This window comes from Daucus carota, chromosome 7, assembly GCF_001625215.2.
Source record: "Daucus carota subsp. sativus chromosome 7, DH1 v3.0, whole genome shotgun sequence".
Lineage (NCBI taxonomy): Eukaryota > Viridiplantae > Streptophyta > Magnoliopsida > Apiales > Apiaceae > Daucus > Daucus carota.
Window position 1 is genome coordinate 5,653,110 of NC_030387.2, and position 22,564 is coordinate 5,675,673.

Here is a 22,564-nt window from a genome sequence, read left to right on the forward strand (position 1 = left end):
TCATTATTATTAGTGTCAGAGAAATCAATGATATATTGCCAATTGGGTTTGAGAAAAAAATTTAGGAACTTTAACGTACGTTAAAACTGAACCTCATTAATTATATAACGACTTTCACATTGTTATATTAATTAATTAAAATCTGATTATCAAGTTAAATACGAATCTGATTATTCAGCTGCGATTATTTTGTGACGATTGTATTCAACCCTCCTTCTATAATCATTTCCGGACATAACATTTAATTATTGAACTCAATTAACGAATATACTTATTTATAATACGAGCTGTGATTGGTATAAATTTCATCTAATTTAATTATGGACTTTTTTCATAAATACCCAAGTTTAAAAGAATTTTTGCAAAAATATTGTCACTTTTTAAAACAAATTGCAAGAATATTATGTTTCAAAAACTATTTGCGAAAATACTGTGGTTGCATTTGCATCTGCAACCATATCTGCAACTACTAGCAACCACAAACGCAACTTTGAAAAATTCTATTGAAAATTATATTTAATTACATAATGAGTTGCAAGTGACGACCCACTGTCCCTACTGTCCCAGAGGTTTAGGTTCCCCAAGTATGGTGGAGGGCGACGACCCACACCATACTTAGATATTGAAAATTATATCTAATTACATGTTGTGATTGAGAGAGAGAAGAGATGTTGTTGTTGTTGTTGTTGTTACGTTAGTTGATAACGTATATTTACAAATCTATTACCTTTTCTTTTCAAAAAACATAAAATTGCAATGATATGAAGGAGGCTGTAATTTTGCAATTAACATGTTAAAAAAGTGTATGTTTGATAATTTCTCCCTAATTATCGATTATTGATAAACACAACTACGGTTATTTTCGGCTATAAACTCGAAAAACCAAGTCACATTAATGATAATCGAACTTATATAGAAAAAATGATAATCAAACTCTGACGCTATAAATAATTCAGAAATTATAATCAAATTTACAAATCATAAAATAATATAAAAGTGGTTTTTAAAACAAAAATAGAATAATACTACCTCCGTCCCTTTTTACTTGTCACTTTGACTTTTTGCACGTAACTTAAGGTGAGTAAAAAACATAATTCCGCTCATTATTTTTAAAATTTTCTTTTTGTGAATAAAAATATAAACTATATATTTTAATTTAGAGAAAGAAAATTTTAAAAATAATAAATAGAAGTATATTTTTTAATCATTCAAAATGACAAGTGAAAAGGAACGGAAGCAGTATACCCTTGTTAAAGATGGTCACAAGAGTCAATGTATACGTGTGCTGCGCGGAGTGGACTGTTATAAGGTAAAATCGACTATTACTTATACCAGTAGAGTAGTTGAAACTTGAAAGCTGTTGCTTCAGTTTGTACTTTGTAGCTGATCGGAACGAGAATTAGTTATTAGGGTTCGAACCGTCACACACACAAAATCTATCTAATTGTATCAGTCTGAGCTGCACTACATTCTTGTACAATCCAATCGAATTTTCAGAAGAAGAGCGAGGATGCAGAAGAAGATGAAGAATTCATGTTTCATTTCATCTTTCTTCTTCTTATCGGTGTTTTATTTGTTGATTTTGATCGATAGATCGGCAGCTTCTTCGTCGATTAATCTACTAGGAGTCTCTCCACAAGGTGTTTGATCAATTGCCTCACTCAGTTTTATCTTTATGTATTTGTGTTAGTGTGAAATGATGATTTATGTGTTTGTTATGGTTGTAACAGATTTGAGTTATTACTCGGGCTCCTCGTCGGTTATTAAGTGTAAAGATGGATCTAAGAAAATTAATAAGTCACAGCTTAATGATGATTTCTGTGATTGTCCTGCTGATGGCACTGATGAGCCAGGTCTTGCCTATATTCTGGTTTCTTCTTGAATTTATGTATTTATTTATTATTTATTGGTGAGTATGTGTTTGACAAAACGGAATTTCGTGGTGTCAAACGGAATTTCGTGGTCTTGTTGTGCAGGAACGTCAGCATGTCCTAATGGAAAGTTCTACTGCAAGAATGCGGGTCATATTCCTGTTACTCTGTATTCTTCTAGAGTCAATGACGGCATATGTGGTAATGCGTTGCCTCCTTTCATTTTTTAATTTCTGTTTTGTCGTCTGTGTGTTTTTCTTTTTTAGTTGGTACTATATTAATAGAAAGCGGATTTTTTTTATCTAGAACTGTGTTGTGATATATTTGAAGTAGACACAATTAAAATGTCGGATTTTGTGAGCTAGTAGCGGAATAAACTACGAATAGGATCCCAAATTCCTTCACTATTTGTGGTATATATATACAATTTACTGAATTTAGATTAGTTTGATATACTAAATATAAATAAGATTTAATATATTTTTTCAGCGCTTCATTGTTGTATTTGGTTGGGAGAATATAGAATGGAATGGTGTGAAATGAGTGAAAATAAATGAAAACAGTGGAGGCAGGAGGGAACATTTGAAAAAAAAACTGAGTGCATTTATGATGAGATTTCGGAAGAAAACGCGTATGTGGATAATGAAGCATTCCCTTCTCAAATTTGAACATCTGAACTCTAGTTTAGGTTGATAGGAATGGAACATCTACCCATAATCTAGTTCGAGTTTCATTCCATTCCTTGTAAGTTCACTCACCCCAACCAAACACAATTAAGGTGTCCACGTGGAGCATTCCAGACTTACTATATGAGTTTTGACACTTAGGTTGCGTTCGTTTGGATGGAATGGAATGGAAAATTATAAAGAAGTTTGAGGGAGAAAGAAGCAAGTATGAGACACTAGTGACTAAATATGAGTGAGTCTAAATTTCTTATGATGAAGATTGTAGGGAAACATGATGAAAAAATGGAATGAACATTCTTTCCAAAACATGTTGGATAGGTTTCTAGTGCAAATAGATGGAATGGAATGATTGAAGGAATGAAACTTATAGCCATTTTCTTTGATCACCCACAATTTGGAGTACGGATTTCATTCTATTCTCCCTCCATTCCATTCCATCCAAGTGAACGCAGCCTTACACTTCAATTTTTTCACCCATATTTTAGTCTCCGCAAAAACTTGAAGTATTTATGTAAGATGATCATATCAAATGATGAAGTCGAATGAAGATTGTGGACTGGCTCATGCATTATTTTATTGCGCACTGGATTAATTGCAATGCATTATACTATATGGTTGCATCTCATTCCCTTTAATATGTTGCCTAATTCTTTTTCATGGTTGAAGTGATTTCTAGTTTCTCTTATTTTGTTTAAATCTATTTTCGCAGTGTATGACCATGGGTACCAGCATAGTCAGATGATTTAATTCCTATATTAGTTAATACATTAGTTATTACTGAATTATTTAAATCGTTAATATTGTTCCAGATTGCTGTGATGGGAGTGATGAGTATGATGGTAAGGTTATGTGCCCCAATACTTGTTGGGAAGCTGGAAAAATGGCTAGGGATAGATTAAAGAAGAAGATCACAACATATAGCGAAGGTGTCACTTTAAGGAGAAAGGAAATTGAACAATCGAAATTGGCTGCAGAAAAGGATGCTGCAGAACTCACAAAACTGAAAAATGAGGAGAAAATACTTAAGGGGCTGGTTCAGCAACTTCAGGGTAATCTCTTTTTATCCATAATGTTCAAATGTTACTATTTTGTTTCAATTGCAGGATTAGTTTCTTCCAAATGTTTACCTAAATTAGACTTTTGGAAGGAATTAGAAGATCCCCTGATGTTAACTGAAAGTACAAATATTCATGTTTTCATTGAAGTTTAAGTTTTTGATTCATGACATAAACAAGGCAATCACTGCCGGACATACTGAACATAGCTTCTGACACAAATTTATTTAATTTATTGAATTAGTTGAATCATTTTTGCAATTGGTGCTGAAGATCCTATAGAGGCATTGTCAGTCTTTTGGTATATATGTTATTCAGCCTTCAAATTACGTTCCATCCAATTCTGGTTGCATTCCGAGTAGAAATCTGTTGTTCCTGCAACAGCCCCAACATGGTTCCGCACTCTTCTTGCAAATGTGCAGTCCTGTAGTAATTAAAAATGATTTGTAGGCAGCATTTCATATAGGGCATCTAGTGTCAGAAGAATGCTCAAGAACAAAATCGGTACTCAAAATGTCTTATCTATCTAATAAACCTTTTAGACTTGCAACAACTTTCCACATTTCTCCAATGATCACACCTTCTATTGAGCATGGATTTTGTCAGTTGTTGCGAGTCCTAAAGGTTTATTAAGCACTCAATTATGATCCCAGAATAGACTAGAGTTTCCATGTCCAACCTGTAGAAGCTTAGCATTATCTGCGATTCCACGCCATACACTTGACTACCAGATTTCAGAACAACTATATCTACATCACATCTTCCGCTACAGTACTTATCTTGTAGAACACAACTCCAGAGAGAAGCAGGTTCCTTCAACATCCTCCATCCTCCATCCTAGCTTTGTGAGGATTGCAGTGTTGGCTGGATGCGCAGATCTCAGTCCCCATCCTCCTTGATTGTGTGGTTTCTGTATATGGTATCGCTTGACAGGAGATGTACTATCATTATTTTCCTCATTCCCTCCCTACATAAAAATTTTGTTGCTCTTTTGTCAGTTCCATTTCTACTTGATCGAGGAATTTTTGCATAGTGCATTGAATAATAGGCCATTGAGATAGTTGATTTTAATGTTGTGATACGACCTGCCATTTAAAGATGTCTTCCATCTTGCTAAGCTTCTATCAATCTTTTCAGAAAGGTAACAAAATGTTTCTCTCATCACTTGACTCATCAAGGTAGGCATTTCCAAGCTTAGTTCTAGTCTTCAGTTGATTACATTCCCAACTTATTGCTTATATCTTCCCTAAATATGATATTTAGTTGAGACTGACTTACTTTGCCCTGAGGCCTTACAAAATCTAGTCAAGCATTCCGGATTAATGTTGCTTGCTTTATAAGTACTTCTGCATATCATCTGCAAAGAAAGGTGACCCTCCCGGAATTGCCTATTCTCTTACTTCATTTATCCTCTCCGTGAAAGATAAGGGTAAAGAGGATCTCCTTGCCAAATCCCCCTTGTTGGAGTGAAAGATTCTGTAGGCCCACCAAGGAACACTCATTGATAATAAGGTAACACATTCCCTGATGACACCTATTAAAAGTCGAGGTAAATTGATCTGCATTAATGTAAAGACCATCTTAATCGATCATAAGCCTTCTCAAAGTCAATCAAGCTCCACATCTGTGGATGTTGTATCATGCTTCTTGTTTTCTCCATCTTTGCCCCAGCTCCACATCGAAGCGGTAATCCTTATGTGCATTGATGATTATTAGATATTATTATCATATCGAGAAATATGAATAATTTGGTTATTCTGTAGTACTTATATATATTGGCATCAAATACATGGGAATTTCTTACTTGGGTGAAATAAATTCTACAATACAAACTACTGAGGCTGTACTTATATACCTAATACCTGTGAACTTTGACATTGCGTTAAGCACACAAAGATGAAGATATTGATATTATAATGCGATGCTGAACTTGTGGTTGCTAACAAATTTTAAATTTCCATTTAGACCGCAAAGAGCAAATAGAGAAGGCAGAAGAGAAAGAACGTTTGCAAAAGGAAAATGAACGCTTGCAAAAAGAGAAAGAAGAGAAGGAGAAGAAAGATTTGGAAGATAAAGAAAGTGATAACAATGCTCCGGACACGGGTAACACTGGAGGAGTCACTACGGAAAGTACAGATGATGACCATATTGGACTAGTGGAAGATTCTCCTCCATTGGAGGTCAGTAATTTTTGTTTTAATGGTATAACTAGGGTAACTAGTATTCATATATGCATATTCGTTGTTTAATATTGCAAAGTAGACATGTCACCAGCAACAGGTTATGTTGACCTAGCAGCAGACCCTTTGCCAGTAAATATATTTTTTAGGGTAGGGCATTTCCTATTTTTATAGGAACTTCTGTACCAGAAACAATGGTATCTCCAATTGCGCTTAGATATTGATTTAATTCTCTGCCATCTAGCACTCGTTTTATATAAGCTAATAACTTAAACATATTATACTAAAGAGCATCAACTTATATAGCAAAGAGCAATTAAAGCTCTAAAAGCTTCTGTTGGCTACTCTAGCACTTGAGTTGAAGCCGTGGAGTACAAAAGTTGTGTTAGCTTGATCCTTTAATTTTTAATTAACAAATTCTACTCTCTTTTTTTTCTTTCTGGTAATAAAATAGTTGTCATTGCCTGAAAGACTCCACAGTACTTAGTATAATTCAAATATGCATAGAACCAAGTTTGGCGTGATTCATTCAAAATCTTAGATCAACCAGAGCTTGTCAACCCAAAATTCTGCTTTGCTCATTTGCAGCCAACCTAAACCTTACCAATGGTTAACATGAGAGATTTCAATTCAAATTGGGAACAAGAAGAGTTGCAATAGGGGGCTGCCAAGTGATAGGCCTTGAGACTGAGGTCCAAATGAGCTTGCTGCTTTCAGTGATTATACTGCCTAATCATGATACCTCACTACAATTTATGATAAATCCTGTGATTTAACAGCTTAGAAAGACAAAAAAATAAATAAAATACTTGCTTCAGTAGCCCTGCATCTTCGACATTTTAGAATTTTTTGTTATCTGCATACAAACGATTTGTAATCCATCGAGTATAGATGTATGATTTGATTCCTTCTTACATTTTAGCTCGCCCGCAAGGCCCAGCCTGTCAAAAGCCATACATACGTTGTGATGTAGGACAAGAGTGTTGTGAATCAATTTAGTAATTTACCATGCTTCAGCAGCAGAGACAAAGCTATAAGTTATGTCATATGTGTAAATTATGTATATGCAACATATTCAGATGAAAATTATCGTGCTTCTTTAAGACATTAACTTGCCAAGTAGTGAGTATTAGAACGGTGGTTTTTTTGGTGCTAAATATCATTCACCACAGCGACCCTATTACCTAGCCAATGCTCACAAGGGCAAATAAATTAATTAGAACTCCACAGGTAACCACGAAACCTCCTACATTAATGACATATGCGAGATGCAAGTAAACGGGTGACCAGGGAAATGCACATGACAGGGGTAATGAGGACAATTCAGTTAGCCTTGGATTTGGTGAAAGGTAGTGGAGAGCATTGTTATTGAGTCGTCGACTAGTCGCCCAGTCGGTTGATAGAAAAAGTCGTTGAGCGACTTGAAAGAAAAGTCGACCCGTGGGTCAAATCCGACCCGACCCGATCCAAACTAGGTTAAACCCGACCCGATTACAATTTTTAAGCTACACTTATCGTAAATCTATCATTCGCTGCTGGAAACATCTGCTGCAAACATTTGGAAACATCTGGCAGCAACTAGTCTCCAGGGGAGGAACTAGGGGGGAACTATTGGGTAAACAAATTTTATTAATTTTGTTAAATATATATCTAATCTAACCCATATTATTTTTGATGTATTATATATAATTATTTATTAGCTAATAAAACAAACATAACATGTAAATTGTAAATTGTAAAGTAAGATAGCAGGGAGGGGGGGGGGAACGACTAACACATTAAGAAAAAACATAACACTGACTTGTCTGCTTTAAACCCCCAAAACCAAAATCCCCAATTTACAAATTACAATCCCTAGTTTTATCAGTAACATGAGCAAGAGAAAAGAAATCACGTCTTATTTTCAACCCAAGAAGAAGCAACCTATCTTTGAAAGTGAAGCACAACCTATTCCTACTGCTGCCTCAGTTAGAGTCACTGGAGATGGAGATCATGGAGTCGAGCCTCAGATTTTTGGCGGGACAAACAACAACTCCGAGCAACATGATGTTAATAGAGGTACTAACTCTGATAATATTGATGAAAGTATTGATTTTAATTCATTGATACGTGATCCTGGTTTGCGGAAACAAATTGAGACTTATGACCCAAATAAAAAAGATTTAATTAGGAGGGCATATATTGATCTTGGTCCATATCAACCTGTGCAAGTCTATCCTTTCTCGGGTCCAGGACATCATCCCCGTCGATTTCAAAAATGTTGGTTTCAGAAATTTCCTTGGTTAGAGTACTCACCAGAAAAAGATGCAGCATACTGTTTTTATTGTTTTCTTTTTGCTAAAAATCCATTAGGAAGGTGTGGTTCCAATACATTTACTGTTAAGGGGCTTAACACTTGGAGGAAAGTAAATAATGGAAAAGATTGTGCTTTTAGATGTCATGTTGGGAAAGGAGATGGTTCTAATTCAGCTCATAATTTTGCGGCCAAATGTTATTATAATCTCAAAAATCAGCCATGTCACTTGGAGAAGATAGTAGAGAAACAAAGTGCAGAAGAAATTAAACGAAATCGAATGTGTCTTAAAACATCAATTGATGCAATCAAGTGGTTGACATTCCAAGCTTGTGCATTCAGAGGGCATGATGAAAGATGCAACTCAAAGAATCAAGGTAATTTTCTTGAGATGCTAAAGCTTTTGGCTTCTTACAGTCCTGAGGTAGAAGAAATTATTTTAGACAAAGCCCCAAAAAATGCCAAATACACTTCACCAAAAATCAAAAAAGAGCTTTTACATGTTTTTGCCAGGAAAGTGCAAAGTTTAATTCGTGAAGAGATCGATAATGCTAAATATTGTTTGATTGTGGATGAATCTAGAGATATCTCTAAAAGAGAGCAAATGGCCATCATTGTTAGGTTTGTTGATAAGAATGGCTATGTGAGGGAGCGTTTCTTGGATTTAGTCCATGTTAAAGATACAACATCTTTAACATTGAAAACAGAAATATGTGCTATTTTGTCTCATCAGAATCTTAGTGTCCAGAACATAAGAGGCCAGGGATACGACGGCGCCAGTAATATGCGTGGTGAGTGGAACGGGCTGCAAGCACTATTTCTTAAAGAATGCCCGTATGCCTATTACATTCATTGCCTGGCACACCAGTTGCAGTTAGCACTTGTGGCTGCAACCAGAGAAGTACCTCAGATTCACACTTTCTTTCAAAATCTGGTGTTTGTTATCAATGCAGTTACTAGTTCTTGTAAACGGCATGATGAGTTGCAAGATAATCAAATTGCTGAAATTGAGCATTTAAAGGAAATTGAAGAGATTCAAACGGGTAAAGGTCTCAATCAAATTGGAACATTGCAACGTCCTGGGGATACTAGATGGAGTTCGCATTTAACTGTTATATGTAGTTTGATCAGAATGTACGGTGCCACTCGCTCAGTTTTGATTGATGTTGCTGCTCAAGGGACAACTTTTGCTCAAAGAGGTGATGTTTTAAGTGCTATTAAAATGTTGATGTCTTATGAATTTGTATTTATCTTACATGTGGTCAAGGAGATAATGGCTATTACTGATCTACTTTGTCGAGCATTACAACAAAAGTCTCAGGATATTTTAAATGCTATGCATCTGGTTTCCACTACAAAGTTGTTGATTCAAAAATTGAGAAGTGATGGCTGGGAGAGTCTTTTAGAGAACGTGAAATCATTCTGTGAGCGATATACTATAGAGATTCCGGACATGAATGTTCCTTACTTTGATGTGCTTAAATCTCTCCGTCGGCAAGGAAAACAAAAGCAAATGGTGACAACGGAACATCATTACAAAGTAGAAATCTTTACCGCTGCCATAGACCAACAATTGCAGGAGTTAAACAATAGGTTCAGCGAGCAAACGACAGAGCTTCTAATTCTGAGTACATCACTAAATCCTAGGGATGGTTACAAATCTTTCAATATAGAGAACATTTGCAAGCTAGCTGAAAATTTTTATTCAGAAGATTTTTTGGGAGATGAAAAAATTCACTTAAGGTATGAACTACAACATTATGGCTTAGATGTTCCTGTTCATCCAGATTTGAAGAATTTGTCTACTCTTGGAGATTTATGTCATGGATTGGTAACCACCGGCAAAGCTGACATGTATCCATTAGTTGATAGACTATTGAGGCTTGTCTTGACTCTTCCGGCATCTACGGCAACATCTGAACGGGCTTTTTCAGCTATGAAAATTGTGAAAACAAGCCTTCGGAATCGTATGGAAGATGAGTTTCTTAGAGATTATTTGTTGCTATATATTGAAAAGGAGATTGCCGAGACCATTTCTACTGACGAGATTATTGATTCATTTTATTCAGTCAAAGAAAGGCGCGCGCATCTCAAATAAACCGGTATGTTTTCTACTTTAATCAATTTGGTCCCCCCCATATTTGAATCCTGGTTCCGCCCCTGCTAGTCTCCCCTTCATCTCCTTCATCAGCTCATCAGCTTCTCTCCGATAAGCTTCCCTCCATCTCTCCTCTCTCTCTCCCTTCTCCTCTTTCTCTCTTCTCCTCTCCTCTCCTCTCTCTGTCTCTCTTCTCCTCTCTTTTCTCTCTGATTTTCTTTAGTTTTCAATCACCCCGCTCGTATGTATATACACATGGTGGCGTGTGTATATATTCTGGGTTGGGGACGCGTGTACACGTCTGTCGGTACATCCACACAGACCGACACCACGTACTGTTAGTTTTAATTGTTTTTGATTTACTTTTATATTTTACTTTTCAAAATTAATTTTAAATTCTAATTTTATGTAGAAACATTTATTTAAACCGTTTTTAATATTTATATCCTTTTTTTTGTCTGAAAAACTATTTTAATTTTTATCAAGTTTTATTATATCAAAAGCGTTTTAATAATTATTTTTATTTAATATTAATTAATTTTGATTAATATTTTGTTTCAACTTTTATTATTAAAAATTACATTCTAGTTTTAGTTTACTTAAATTTTATTTATTTTATAAGTCTAGATTTATTAAAAACGTTTAATTATTTTTAGACTATTTTTAAATTATTTTTAATTCATATTTAATTTAAAAAAATATGGCTTTTTTTAATGTTCTGAGCTTTTACACGTGATCAGCAGCCTTGCCCGATTCCCGATTCCCGATCAGCAGCCTTGCCCGATTCCCGATTCAAAAAGATGCGTGAACTTGGAGAAAAATATAATCCACTAATATTTGAAGACTTGGAGTGGACTAATGATTGGATGAATGATATTGAGGATAGGTTTTGGAGTGCGGTGGATATAGCTTCGGGTGCCTCACAAGGACTTGAGGGACGCACTTTACCAAGAAAAGCTAAAGGTGGTTCAACTAGTGATATGCGTACCTACACTCGACGTGGCACTAGTTCGACACTACATGATGATGATGATGATGATGATGATGGATGGGGGGAAGATGAAGACCATACTCCTATTGATGATATGGAGGTGGAAGATGACTATAGTGTTCCTCCCGATCCATCTTTGAAGAATACTCAAGAGGGAGATGAAGATTTCATGCTTGATTAGTTTATTTCACTCATCTATTATGTTTTTATTTGCTTAGGGATGCTTAACTTTTGGTATTTGAACTTATTGTCTCTTTCCTATTTGAAATATTGAATGATGTGTTTTTATCTATATTATATAATCTTTACTATATATATATATATATATAGGGGTGGGTTCTGGTACAAACTTACAAACTTTATACATTCAACACATATATAATTTGAGTTCAACATTTTTTTAACATATTTTGTTGAACATCGACTAAAATTGTATTGGAGAAGTACATAAACTAATTTTTCAACATAAAAACTAAATTAAATGTATTATATAACTAATATTTATGTTTCTAGACCCTACCCAAACCCCAAAGGTATAGTTTAAGCATCTTTATAGATATATTCAACACAATGATAATTAGTGTTCAACACCCGATGTTGAACCCCAGTTACAAATGTGTTGAATGCACGATTTATTTATGCGTTTTTTTAAAAAATTGTGATGTTTTTTCAAGAATTTTCAACATAGATACTTTCTATAACTAAGGATTAACACGATGGGAGAATAAAAAAAAGTTTGTAAGTTTGTAATTTAAAAAACTTTTTATTTGATCCTATCCCTATATATATATATATATTTATTTATTTATTTATGTATATCACGACTTGTCGACTTATTTCGACTAGTCGGGCGACTTGTCGACTAGTCGATTCCAAGGTGTCCGGGCGCCGAGGCTCGACTTGTCGACTTAATAAGCATGGTGGAGAGTAATACAATCGTAAGAGAGGAGAAAGGGAGAGAGGGGAACTACCTGGATTGTGTGTTATAAACCCATTTACGTGAGAGGAGTAAACTAAGCTAATGAGATTGCTTAGACAATTTTATCTATTACTCCCTCCGTCCCACCAGATTCTTTACAGTTTCCTTTTTTGGACGTCCCACTCATTTCTTTACATCACAAAACTTTCCTAAAATAGTCAATGAGTCCCACCATTTTCCCACTTTTCCTCCCTTTTTACACTACTTTTACTCCACTATCTCTCTTTTATGTATTAAAAATCAATGGGTCCCACCACTTCACCCACTTTTCTTTCTCTTTTCCACTACTTTATACATATTTCTTAACCTCCGTGTCCAAACCGAATGCACAACCCTACTTGGAGGGTCTGAGAATAGGAAAAAAGCAGAAGCAAAATAAAAGAGTTGGATGAGAAAAGGGGTCTGAGTGAGGAATGTGCTGAGCCGTTTTAAGGTTCAGTCAGATGTAGAGAATGTGATAAAATGCTGTAGTGAAACAATTATGTCTGTGTTTTTATTCCTTTCTTGTTACATTTTCCTTTTTCCTTTACCTACTTATGGAGTAGGTGCAAGCTTGAGTCCTTAGTGTCTACTCCTGCAGTAAGTTTGTGTTTGAGGGGTGGGTGGCGGTAGGGTGGTGAAACACAAGCCACTGGTAAAGTTGCACTGTTCAGTGTGGGAGTTAATCTACATCACTACATGAATAATAAACCCCCGTACACTAGTGGAACAAAAACAAATATTAGTTCTTAGTCAAGTAAGATATATTGTGCATAACTTGATATAGCAACAACAATTGATGATTTACTTGAGAAGTATATGTCAAGTATACTTGCTTGATAGTGCAGAAACGTAAGAGAAACAAGGGTGGGGTTTTTGGTGTTTTAGTGTATAATTATAGAAGATAACTAGATTTGTAGAGAGAAACAGTTGTTAGCAGAATATAGAGATAGAGACCGTAGAAAAATAGATTGAAAGAGGTGAAATGCACATGATTCAGTTATAGAGAGAAACAAGATACAGAACCAAGAGAGAGAAAGTGTTGGTGGAAAATGAATTCCATTATCTGATAATTGTTCAAACATAATGGAAAGTACAAGCTGAGTTGTTTTATATACTGCTACCCGTCCTGAACTAACCTCCATGAAAAGATTTTAGTACTCACTATACTATTGCCGTACAAGTACTCAATATGAAACTAATAGTAGTTCTTAATAGTATAGCATCATTTATTATTTGCCAGCATTTAAGAGTTTATAGTGTTTTCTTTAAGTCTACCATACAGTGTTCTTGTGTTAATACAAATATGATCTGCAAACTGGAGAGCCATGACCCAAGAAGTCCCCATTTGCCTGCTTTTCTGTTATTTGAGATTGGCTGTTTAAACATCTGCTTGCTTATATTTATGTCTAATATGCGGAATCTTCCATCTAGAATTCAGGAATTGCAGTGGAAATTATGGTTACTTTCTGAAACTAGGTTGATATAGCCAATTGGACATAATTATCAAAAATTTTCTTATTGCAAAAGCTTTTTTGACCCTCTAGCTCTAAATTCCAACTTTCTATTAGGATGTGACAGTACATGGAAAATCTGTAGATGAACATCAACATAGTGATGATAATGAAGAGGCGCGGTCTTCAAGCGAAGGAGAGGTAATTATTCTCTTGCACTTATGCACAATCTTAAAACTTTTCCCCATTTCATCTTAATTAAATGATGGGATTAGGTACTTAATATGTTCTTATGCGTGTAAATTTTTCTTCGACTTTAGCACACTGCAACTGAGGAAGCTTCAGCAGTTGCGCCTGAAGCTGGCATCGACACTGCAAGCAAGGTTTGATCATGACTAAGTTTATAATATTATTCGCATGCTTGAATCGGTCCGACTTGTCATGAATTCATTATACCTAATTTATGCTGACAGTAATGTTTATTAAGATATAAATTCTTATGTGTTGAATCTTACAAGGTCTGCGTATGCATAAACAGTTCTGTTAGAATTTTTAACAAGCTGCAATATCCCCTCATTTGTACCCTCAACAGAGCTTGCACCCTCTTCTTGGTCAGATGGTAGCTGCTTGGCTACAGATAAATATGTTTTATTGTCAAATAAATGTTTTTGAATCTAGATTTTTAAATTTTCTGTCTGTTTAGTAACGCGATCAGTGAGGAGTCATTATATTTATCCAGTTACATGGTAGAAGACGAATATATTTATGATTATCCATATGCAATTAAGCTTGTGATATTATTGGGCATGCTTTTCGAACTGCAACGTGTCCAACCCTAATTCCTAATGATGTTTATCTTGTGTTATGGACAAGAAAGTGACTGTGGATGTACCAAATTATTGTGATTTTACTTCTGTTTGATTCTAGCTATGAAATAGGTTCTTTTGTAAAGTTTCGAAATCCAGTTATAATTTTGATGATCTATATGCTGCTTGACATTATTGAATATTGATAGAACTTGTATGACTGACTCATATATTATTGGTTATTGGTGCTTTATTGGAATTTGCAGGGAGATGATGCATCTGATAATACTGAATCTTTGTCAAAGGAAGAGTTAGGTCGCATTGTTGGCTCACGTTGGACTGGGAAAAAAAGTGATCAGGAAAGTGCAGAGGCTGACTCTGCTGCTGATGATGAGGATCATGAAGAGCAGACAAAAAATATAGAGGATGAAGAATATAACAGCTATGAGTCAGAAACTGAGGATGAGCACTCTACATACGATGATGAAGAAGCTGATGACCATGTTGAGGATTTGGAAGAGGATGCTAGCGAACCTACTAGTTCTTCATACAAATATGAAACAGATGATGATTCAGAATTGACAGGTCTGTTGATGCTTTACCAAAGTTTTATGTGTAAAAGGTACTTATTTTTTTATTAGATAAATCTCATGGCATAGAGTTACGGCTCATGGGTGAAAACGCCAGTACCGATATTATTCCAGGCGAGGCTCATCATTGCACTATCATATGATATCTGTCTAGTGAACAAATAATTATATCGTGGGTGTCCTCCCTTTCTAATATATTATGAAAATAGTATGTAATAATTTCATGGGTGTCCTCTCTTCCTTGAGTATATTTATGGATTTCTATCAAAGCTGACTGCTGCTTTTCAATGCCCGAGCAATATAATATGTGTTGTGTATATATTGGTTTCTGGGGTATTGCCTGATGAATTTAATTTAATTTGGATTGTATAAAGATATTTCAAGCAGAAGTAACCCATCTTGGTTGGAAAAGATACAAAATACTGTTCGAAACATTCTTCAGGCCGTTAATTTGTTCCAAACTCCAGTTGATAAATCAGGTGCGAACTGAGGTCCTTGTTCAGTTCTCTGTTAAGATGAAAGTAATTGAATCTGAGTTGGTTATTGTTGCATTTGCCATTTGCAGAGGCTGCACGTGTGCGAAAAGAATATGATGAGTTGAATGCCAAGTTATCTAAGATACAGTCAAGAATTTCAAGCCTGACACAAAAAGTTAAACATGATTTTGGTGAGTCCACATGGTATATTCTTAATATGCTATTGTGTGCTTTATATTTTTCATTCAGTGTATACCTCTAAATCTTGTATTGAACTAATTTATCGTAATTACAGGAAGCGAGAAGGAATTCTACTCATTATATGGTCAATGTTTAGAGATGAAGGAGAACAAGTTACAGACTTCTCATCCAATACTTGCTTTTAGCTTTCGATAATTTGTTCAAGTATTTTTTTCTGTTCTCCGTTAATAGCTCATGTTTTGTTTAAATATCTGTATTTTTTTATACTTTTGTGCCTCAGATATGTTTATAAAGTATGCCCTTTCAAACAAGCTACCCAGGAAGAGGGACACGGTTCAACTCGTTTGGGGTATGCAATATATTAAAGTTGTGCCATTAGATTGGTTTGTACACTATAATCTAGTCTTCACCCGCAGGTGCCTGTTCATGATAAGAGTTTACATTTTTCTTCTGTATTATAGCTTATTGTTCCTAATATTTTTTGAAATTAGGAGCTGGGACAAATTTGAGGATTCGTACAGAATCATGCGTTTTTCCAATGGAGACAAATGCTGGAACGGTCCTGACAGAAGTTTGACGGTATGGAGCCTCCCTTGTAGTACATTCATGCATCGGTGTCTCAGGGCTCCCTTTTCAGTTATCTGTCAGACTGTCACTTATTAATTGACAAGCTTGCTCCAGGGTCCAAGTAAAACTGGGTTATACTTATCCCTGGAAAGCCATTTCTGAAAATATGCCTGCAGCCTCTTCCTGTTTGTGCCCAGAATAAAAGGCTTTTAATTTATTTTTACTGAAACAGAAGTTAATTAAAAAAATGCATACTGCATCTATTTTTTACATATTTAGGTTACTGGCGATAGTTGTTAGAGAGCTGTAACTTTATTGCCACAAGTTCATTAAACTAGCATAAAAGTTTTATAAATGTCAATTCTTGATATTTTCCTTGATACAGGTAAGGTTAAGATGTGGATTGAAAAATGAGATCACCGATGTAGATGAGCCAAGCCGCTGCGAGTAAATCTCTCTCTCTCTCTCTCTCTCTCTCTCTCTCTCTCTCTCTCACTCACACACACACACACACACACACACACACACACACACACATGCACAGAGTTCAGTTTTGCCGTCTTCCACCCACCCACTCGCTTACACTTTTCCAGTTGCTATAACTTTACACACACACAAACACTCTTTTGCAGTTGCTGTAGTTTGAGCCTTTTTTGGGTAGATATTATGCACTCACTTTGCAGTTGCGTAACTTGAGCTTCTTTTATTATTTTTTGTAGATATGAAGCACTATTATCAACTCCGGTTGTTTGCCTAGAAGAAAAACTTAAGGTAATTGTATTCATGTTTTATTCCTAGTCGATCTTGTAATCTGTGCTGTGTTTTTTGGATCTTATAACAGTGTTTTGTATTCTATTATGTTGTAGGAATTGCAAGATAAGTTAGCTTTGATGAACAAGGAACAACCTCAAGGTCATGATGAACTTTGAAATTTATGGCAAGATGCCTCATATTGTGCTGACTGATCTATGTGATTGTTCTTTTTTACGCTGGGAACATTTTGGTCGCTTCAGTGTTGTCACCAACTGCAACCCTTGTCTGCAAAATTTTAGCAAGATATGAGCCGACTCACTTATATGTATCAGTTATAGAGCTTCCTGTTACCCAGATCAAAGAATCCTCGTTGAAATGTTTAGTGAAATTTTTAAAGGAATAACAAACAGAACTAGTATAGCATGGTTGGTATTGAGAAGATGTGGGAAGTCCGGCAAAAGGAAGAATTCCATCGAAATTTAACTTGCTGCAAGGCTTTTACTGTTTTGTTTATGCTACTGATATCAATTATAGTCTTTACCTCTACCTGGACACATCAGTAGCTTTATTATACTTATGGAAAATGAGGCATTTAGGTATGTATTTTCCGTGTTTCAATTACTGTGGCATGAGATTTTCAAGTCTGCTGTTTCTTTTATGATAGCTTTTGGTAGGAAAATCATCAATTGCCCGCACAGGTGTGAAACTTGTGGTTTACTGGTCATTACCCAGATGCCAGATCTGTGCATGCGCAGATGCGTTCGCAGGTCAGATGGCCCATATTTTTATTAGAAAATGTTAGGGACATGCTACTAGGAACATCAAGAGTAGAGAATTTGAAATCATCAAATGACCATGAGATTAGTCTAATTCGTCAGAGAGCTCCAAGGTGGCACAGGAAAAGTTTTATATAACTTGATTTTGCAGGTATTAAGAGCAAGTTCTACGCAAAAGATGAAACTGCCGTAGCCACTGCTACAATTTGAGATCAAAGAGTTGGTTTTGGTCTTAAAATATAACTTTAACTAGTGCTAATTAACTGTATTTAAATCTTATACATAGTTTAACTTGAACATCTTTTTGATAAATGAATAGTATTTGTTCTCTCTAAGAATATGGTTGGATAACATGGAAAAAATGATTATTATGGCTATTTGTAGTCCTATATACGGGATCAATTGGATGTTAATGTGGCTGTATTAGTCGGTCTGGAACACCTTGCTTTTACAATGAGCTCGTATATGACTTTACTCCAGTTAAATTTAGACTCAGAAATTTGATTTTTACTCGACCACGAGTCCAAGAATCTTGGTACTAGTCAAAACCTAGATGTTTCCCCCAGAAAACTTGTCACTTGTTTAGTTGTGGTATTAGAATGATCATATCTGCCGTCTTGATTGAATATGACGGGCCAATTGACAAGTCTTAAACTGGCAAATATACATTACACAATGCTAGAGTATCATATTTGTGACAGTGATGTACAACTGCAAACAAAAGCATTTTGGCCACATAAAAAACTAGAGCAAAGTTGGTAAAAAGATCCCCAAGTGAAGAAGAATAAGTCCAGTGGCATCCTGTCGGCGTAATTTTAAGTATATAAAAAGATTGTGATTGATATTCATGACATTTGGCCACAACACAAGAGGTGGCAAGGAGAGCCTTGTGTCTAAATTATCACTCTGAAAAAAGTTTATACCAAAGGGTGGATGGAGTACAGGAATTGCACCAAAAGGATTGCGCAATTCCTATATGCGCTGAGAACTGAATCAAGAATGTGCAACAAACTTAATCGAAAAGTTGATCTGTAGATAAGCTTAGGCTTAATACAGACAACATTGGATAAACCAAATTAAAGAAGCATATATTCATAAACTCAATGGAAACTGTACATTCTGTAATGAAAAGTTTACTCGAGCAGTGATTCTGCTGAGAAGGCGAAACAGCCTTGATGCAAGTATAGATGCATATTACACATATCAAATTCGATTCAAGATATCAACTTTGCAACTGGAGTACTTTTTACACAAGTTAAAAGATATATAGAGTAGGACAAGAGGCTCATAACCGTACTCAGTTTTCCTCTGTTCGATTAGAATTTCCAGATGCATTTGTTGACGACCCTGTTGAAGATGAGTTTGCATTCACAATTGGGGACCCTGAGGATGAGAACAAATTACTAAATGGCCAAGGGACGTTGAATCGTCTCGGGGTTCCATTTGTCCCTTCCGCATCACCTTCACCACTACTGTTTCCATTATTAGTTTCACCCATGCCATGGCTGCTGATATTGTCAACCTTTGACTCGTCACAAGGTAACTGATGCCTGCAAACAGGACACGAACTGTGCAGCTCAAGCCATGGAAAAATACACTCGCTATGGAACCTGTGTTTACAAGGCATTTCCTTTGCTTCAGCCCCAACTTCAAAGTCCTCCAAACAAACCGAGCACTGCAGATTTCCATCCACTTTGACAGTAGGCAATGCCTCCACCGCTTCCTTCCGTGCTGGTGGAGTGCCATACCTGTTAGGGTCATTTTCGGCTAAATGCTGCAGAAGCAAGTCTAACCCGGGGCCTATGAAGTAATCGCCCAAAGATCCAACTGGATTCTGACTTCCAGTGCTGTTGCCTGAGCCATGTGCACCTTGGACGATGATGGTCTGATTGAAAGGGTTGATTAGGATCACACGCTCCCTTTCTCTATTATTACTGCGATCCCTGTTGCTCTCATTATCCGATTCACCATTATTTTCTGACTCGGATTGTATTCCAGCTCGAATGCCTTGAAGGAGTTGAAGAATAGTTGCGGAGCTTCTCCTCCTCCTACGAATGATGGATTCCAGTTCTCGATCTAGTTCACTCTCCCCTTCAGGATGATGATGGTGATGACGATGATGGTGTTCCTGTTCTTCATCTCCACCTCTTACTTCATCATCATCATCATCCTCAGGCAAACGCCTAACTCTACGCCTACGACGAGGATTACTCATCATACCAAGTAAAATAGGAGCCCAAAGGGAAAGTGAGCGATCAGCATCCATGCCTTCCAGCCCTCCAAATTCAGATGAATGGTTGTTGCCACGGAAAGCATTGGCAACAGGGGCAGTCTCAATTTCCTCTACGAAACCACCCTGACAAAGGGGGCATTTGACACTCTCAACCTCCATGATCGGGTCAACCATTTGGCTGCACATATGACACCAGAAGCCACCAGTTGAATCACCTCTATTCTCATCCATAACTTTTGTTTCGATTAATCCGATAGACCCTCTGGGCTTCTGTAACAAGATAACAAGATCACAACAGCAACATCAAAAATCAAACACAAAAAAAACCCCTCAAATTCATCCTCTAAAAGCTCAACTACTCCAATTCCAAAACATACTAGCATCCAAAATCTCAGCCAAAAAAACTTACATAATTAGATCTAACTAAAATGATTTCATAATCAATTCACTTGACAAAAAAAGCTACAAGAATAATCATCCATCCATTCCAAAGAAAAGAAAAAGCAGAAAAAAAGTGAAAAGCAGATGCACAGCCAGCTAAAAAGCAAGCAATGAAAAGGGTAGCAACAGATTAATAAAACACATAAACAAAAAGCAAAAGATGATCAAATTAAGGAGATGACAAACCTTTAGAATCTTTATTGATCAGCTAAAAGAAATGAAAAAATCAGCTCCAAACACCATATAAAATGATCAACAGATTATAATCTCAAGTAAATTTATATTTAAGTAGATGGGTTGAAGAGAGAGGTAGAATTTGAATACGAAACAATCAACTTAACATAGACATTAGAACAATCTGGAAGGAGCTGTAATAAAATGAATGAACGAGTTATTAGTTGTCAAAAAGTCAACCAAGCCAGCCAGCTTTGAATTTCAATATCAATAATAATAATAAAAAATTATAAAAATATTTACAGAAATGCAAAGATGAATAGAATATTACCAGGCAGGATTCAGGAAGGCAGGCAAATAATCCTGGGGATCTCTCCTTCCTCCCTCCCGCCTCTTCTTCTTCTTGTTTTTGTTGTTTTCTTTATTCTGATTCTTTCTTTTCTATTACAAACTCCTATGTAATATACATATAATATAATACTACTCCTACATATACATGTTCCATGTCTTTTTAGTATTTCTTTGGAACATTTAAACAAGTGGTCTAGGATTGCCTATATTTTAACCACTTTCTCATTACTAAATTTTATGTCATATTATTTGTATTGGAGCACTTTGGGAACTTATATATGGACTTCTTCATTGTTATTCTAGATTTTATATGAATATAATCAGGGTTGCATCCTCTTAAATAAAATCTTTATCCTAATTTTGTCTTTGTTTTGTTGAATTTTAAAAGTAAAACTAAATATTAGGATCAAATATTCTAATATTAGCTTACTTTAATATATTAGATATGATATAATTTTCTTTACATATTTGAAATTTAACGACACCGTTGAAAATTGCACCATATCACTTATCATTCCAAAATGAAAAGAGGATCTCAAGACTTTCCGGGAGACCCTGTTATCCATCCCAATCCTACTTCAAGTCTTCAACTAAGTTAAATGGTTTTTTGTCACTGAACTGACTTGTAACTTTTACTTAGATCATTGTACTCAAAAAACTGTCAGTCAGGTCACTTAACTAGTAAAAATAATCAATCGACTCATCGATCATGATAAAAATTTCACAACCGTTAAAACCCTTTGACTATAGACGGTCCTCTGTTAAATTCTCACACATGTGCTGTCACATCAGCTCTTTAACCCGCCCACTAAAAAACCACCCAACTGTCTTATGACCCGACCCAAGTAATAAAACTCCCGACCATTATATCTCCCCAATTCATATAATTTAACCCATCTGTATCTCATTGATCTAAACCCTAAATTAACTAATCTAAACCCTAATTGCAACCATGATACGGACTCGATCGGGTATTGAGGTTTGTGTTACTCAACCAAACGTTGATGAACACGAAGTTACTAATGGACACCAAAACAGTTTCTATAGCTTTTATATGAGTTCAATGAATTGTTAACAGAAGCGTTTGATGCTGAGGAGCTTTTGGATGTAGACATGAACCTTAATTCTGAGGATAAAGATGCAGGGGTGATGAGTGAAAAGAATGGATGTATGGGTTTTAAATGGCAGGTGGGTGCAACGGTCATATGACCCGAATGCCACGTTGGTGGAAACAAGCCACATCACATGCTGATTCATCTTTCCGTCCAAGTTTTAATGTTACTAACGGGCAGTGACCTATTTGAAAATTTTTATCAGTATAATCAGTTGACTGACAGTTTTTTGAGTACGATGACCCAAGTGAAAGTTGTAGGTCAGTTCAGTGACCAAAACACCATTTAACCCTACTTCAACTTGTAGTCACCACGACTTTGGCCCCATATTATGTCATCGTCGATGGTGACTAGCTTTGAAAAGACAAGCTTTATGTTGGTAACAATAGATTATAGCTAACATGATATGGTATTAATGCCATTCTGGTATCAATGTCACTAACAAGCGAGTCACTCAATTATTTCGATGGCCATCAGTTCTTCAGGACATTACTGTAT

General features: G+C 35.8%; 2 protein-coding genes across 3 annotated transcripts; one reads left to right on the forward strand and one right to left on the reverse strand.

Moving 5' to 3' along the window:
- Positions 1-1,309: 1,309 nt before the first annotated feature.
- LOC108196178 (glucosidase 2 subunit beta) lies at positions 1,310-17,597 on the forward strand. Its single transcript, XM_017363339.2, has 16 exons — positions 1,310-1,640; positions 1,731-1,853; positions 1,977-2,072; positions 3,367-3,606; positions 5,578-5,792; positions 13,704-13,787; positions 13,907-13,969; positions 14,659-14,977; positions 15,357-15,461; positions 15,548-15,649; positions 15,754-15,811; positions 15,940-16,008; positions 16,151-16,238; positions 16,612-16,673; positions 16,946-16,997; positions 17,093-17,597. The coding sequence occupies exons 1-16, from the start codon at positions 1,511-1,513 to the stop codon at positions 17,153-17,155; spliced, it is 1,869 nt and encodes a 622-aa protein (XP_017218828.1). The 5' UTR covers positions 1,310-1,510; the 3' UTR covers positions 17,156-17,597.
- A 1,225-nt stretch (positions 17,598-18,822) lies between these two features.
- LOC108196877 (E3 ubiquitin-protein ligase SIRP1) lies at positions 18,823-21,097 on the reverse strand. Of its 2 annotated transcripts, none has more exons than XM_017364353.2 (2): positions 20,935-21,097; positions 18,823-20,258 (listed from the first exon to the last, which is right to left on the reverse strand). In XM_017364353.2, exon 2 carries the CDS (start codon positions 20,217-20,219, stop codon positions 19,053-19,055), a length of 1,167 nt encoding a protein of 388 aa, XP_017219842.1. In that variant the 5' UTR covers positions 20,220-20,258; positions 20,935-21,097; the 3' UTR covers positions 18,823-19,052. The 2 variants fall into 2 exon arrangements, with proteins under 2 accessions (XP_017219842.1, XP_017219843.1); XM_017364354.2 differs by lacking the exon at positions 20,935-21,097 and adding an exon at positions 20,616-20,832.
- Positions 21,098-22,564: the final 1,467 nt, after the last annotated feature.

Excerpts from the sequence above, each read along its gene's own strand:
- LOC108196877 (XM_017364353.2), bottom strand. The coding sequence starts at position 20,219 with ATGGATGAGAATAGAGGTGATTCAACTGGTGGCTTCTGGTGTCATATG.
- LOC108196178 (XM_017363339.2), top strand. The coding sequence starts at position 1,511 with ATGCAGAAGAAGATGAAGAATTCATGTTTCATTTCATCTTTCTTCTTC. Across the intron at positions 15,462-15,547 it reads AACTCCAGTTGATAAATCAG|AGGCTGCACGTGTGCGAAAA; the intron begins GTGCGAACTGAG and ends TGCCATTTGCAG. Across the intron at positions 15,812-15,939 it reads TTAGAGATGAAGGAGAACAA|ATATGTTTATAAAGTATGCC; the intron begins GTTACAGACTTC and ends TTTGTGCCTCAG.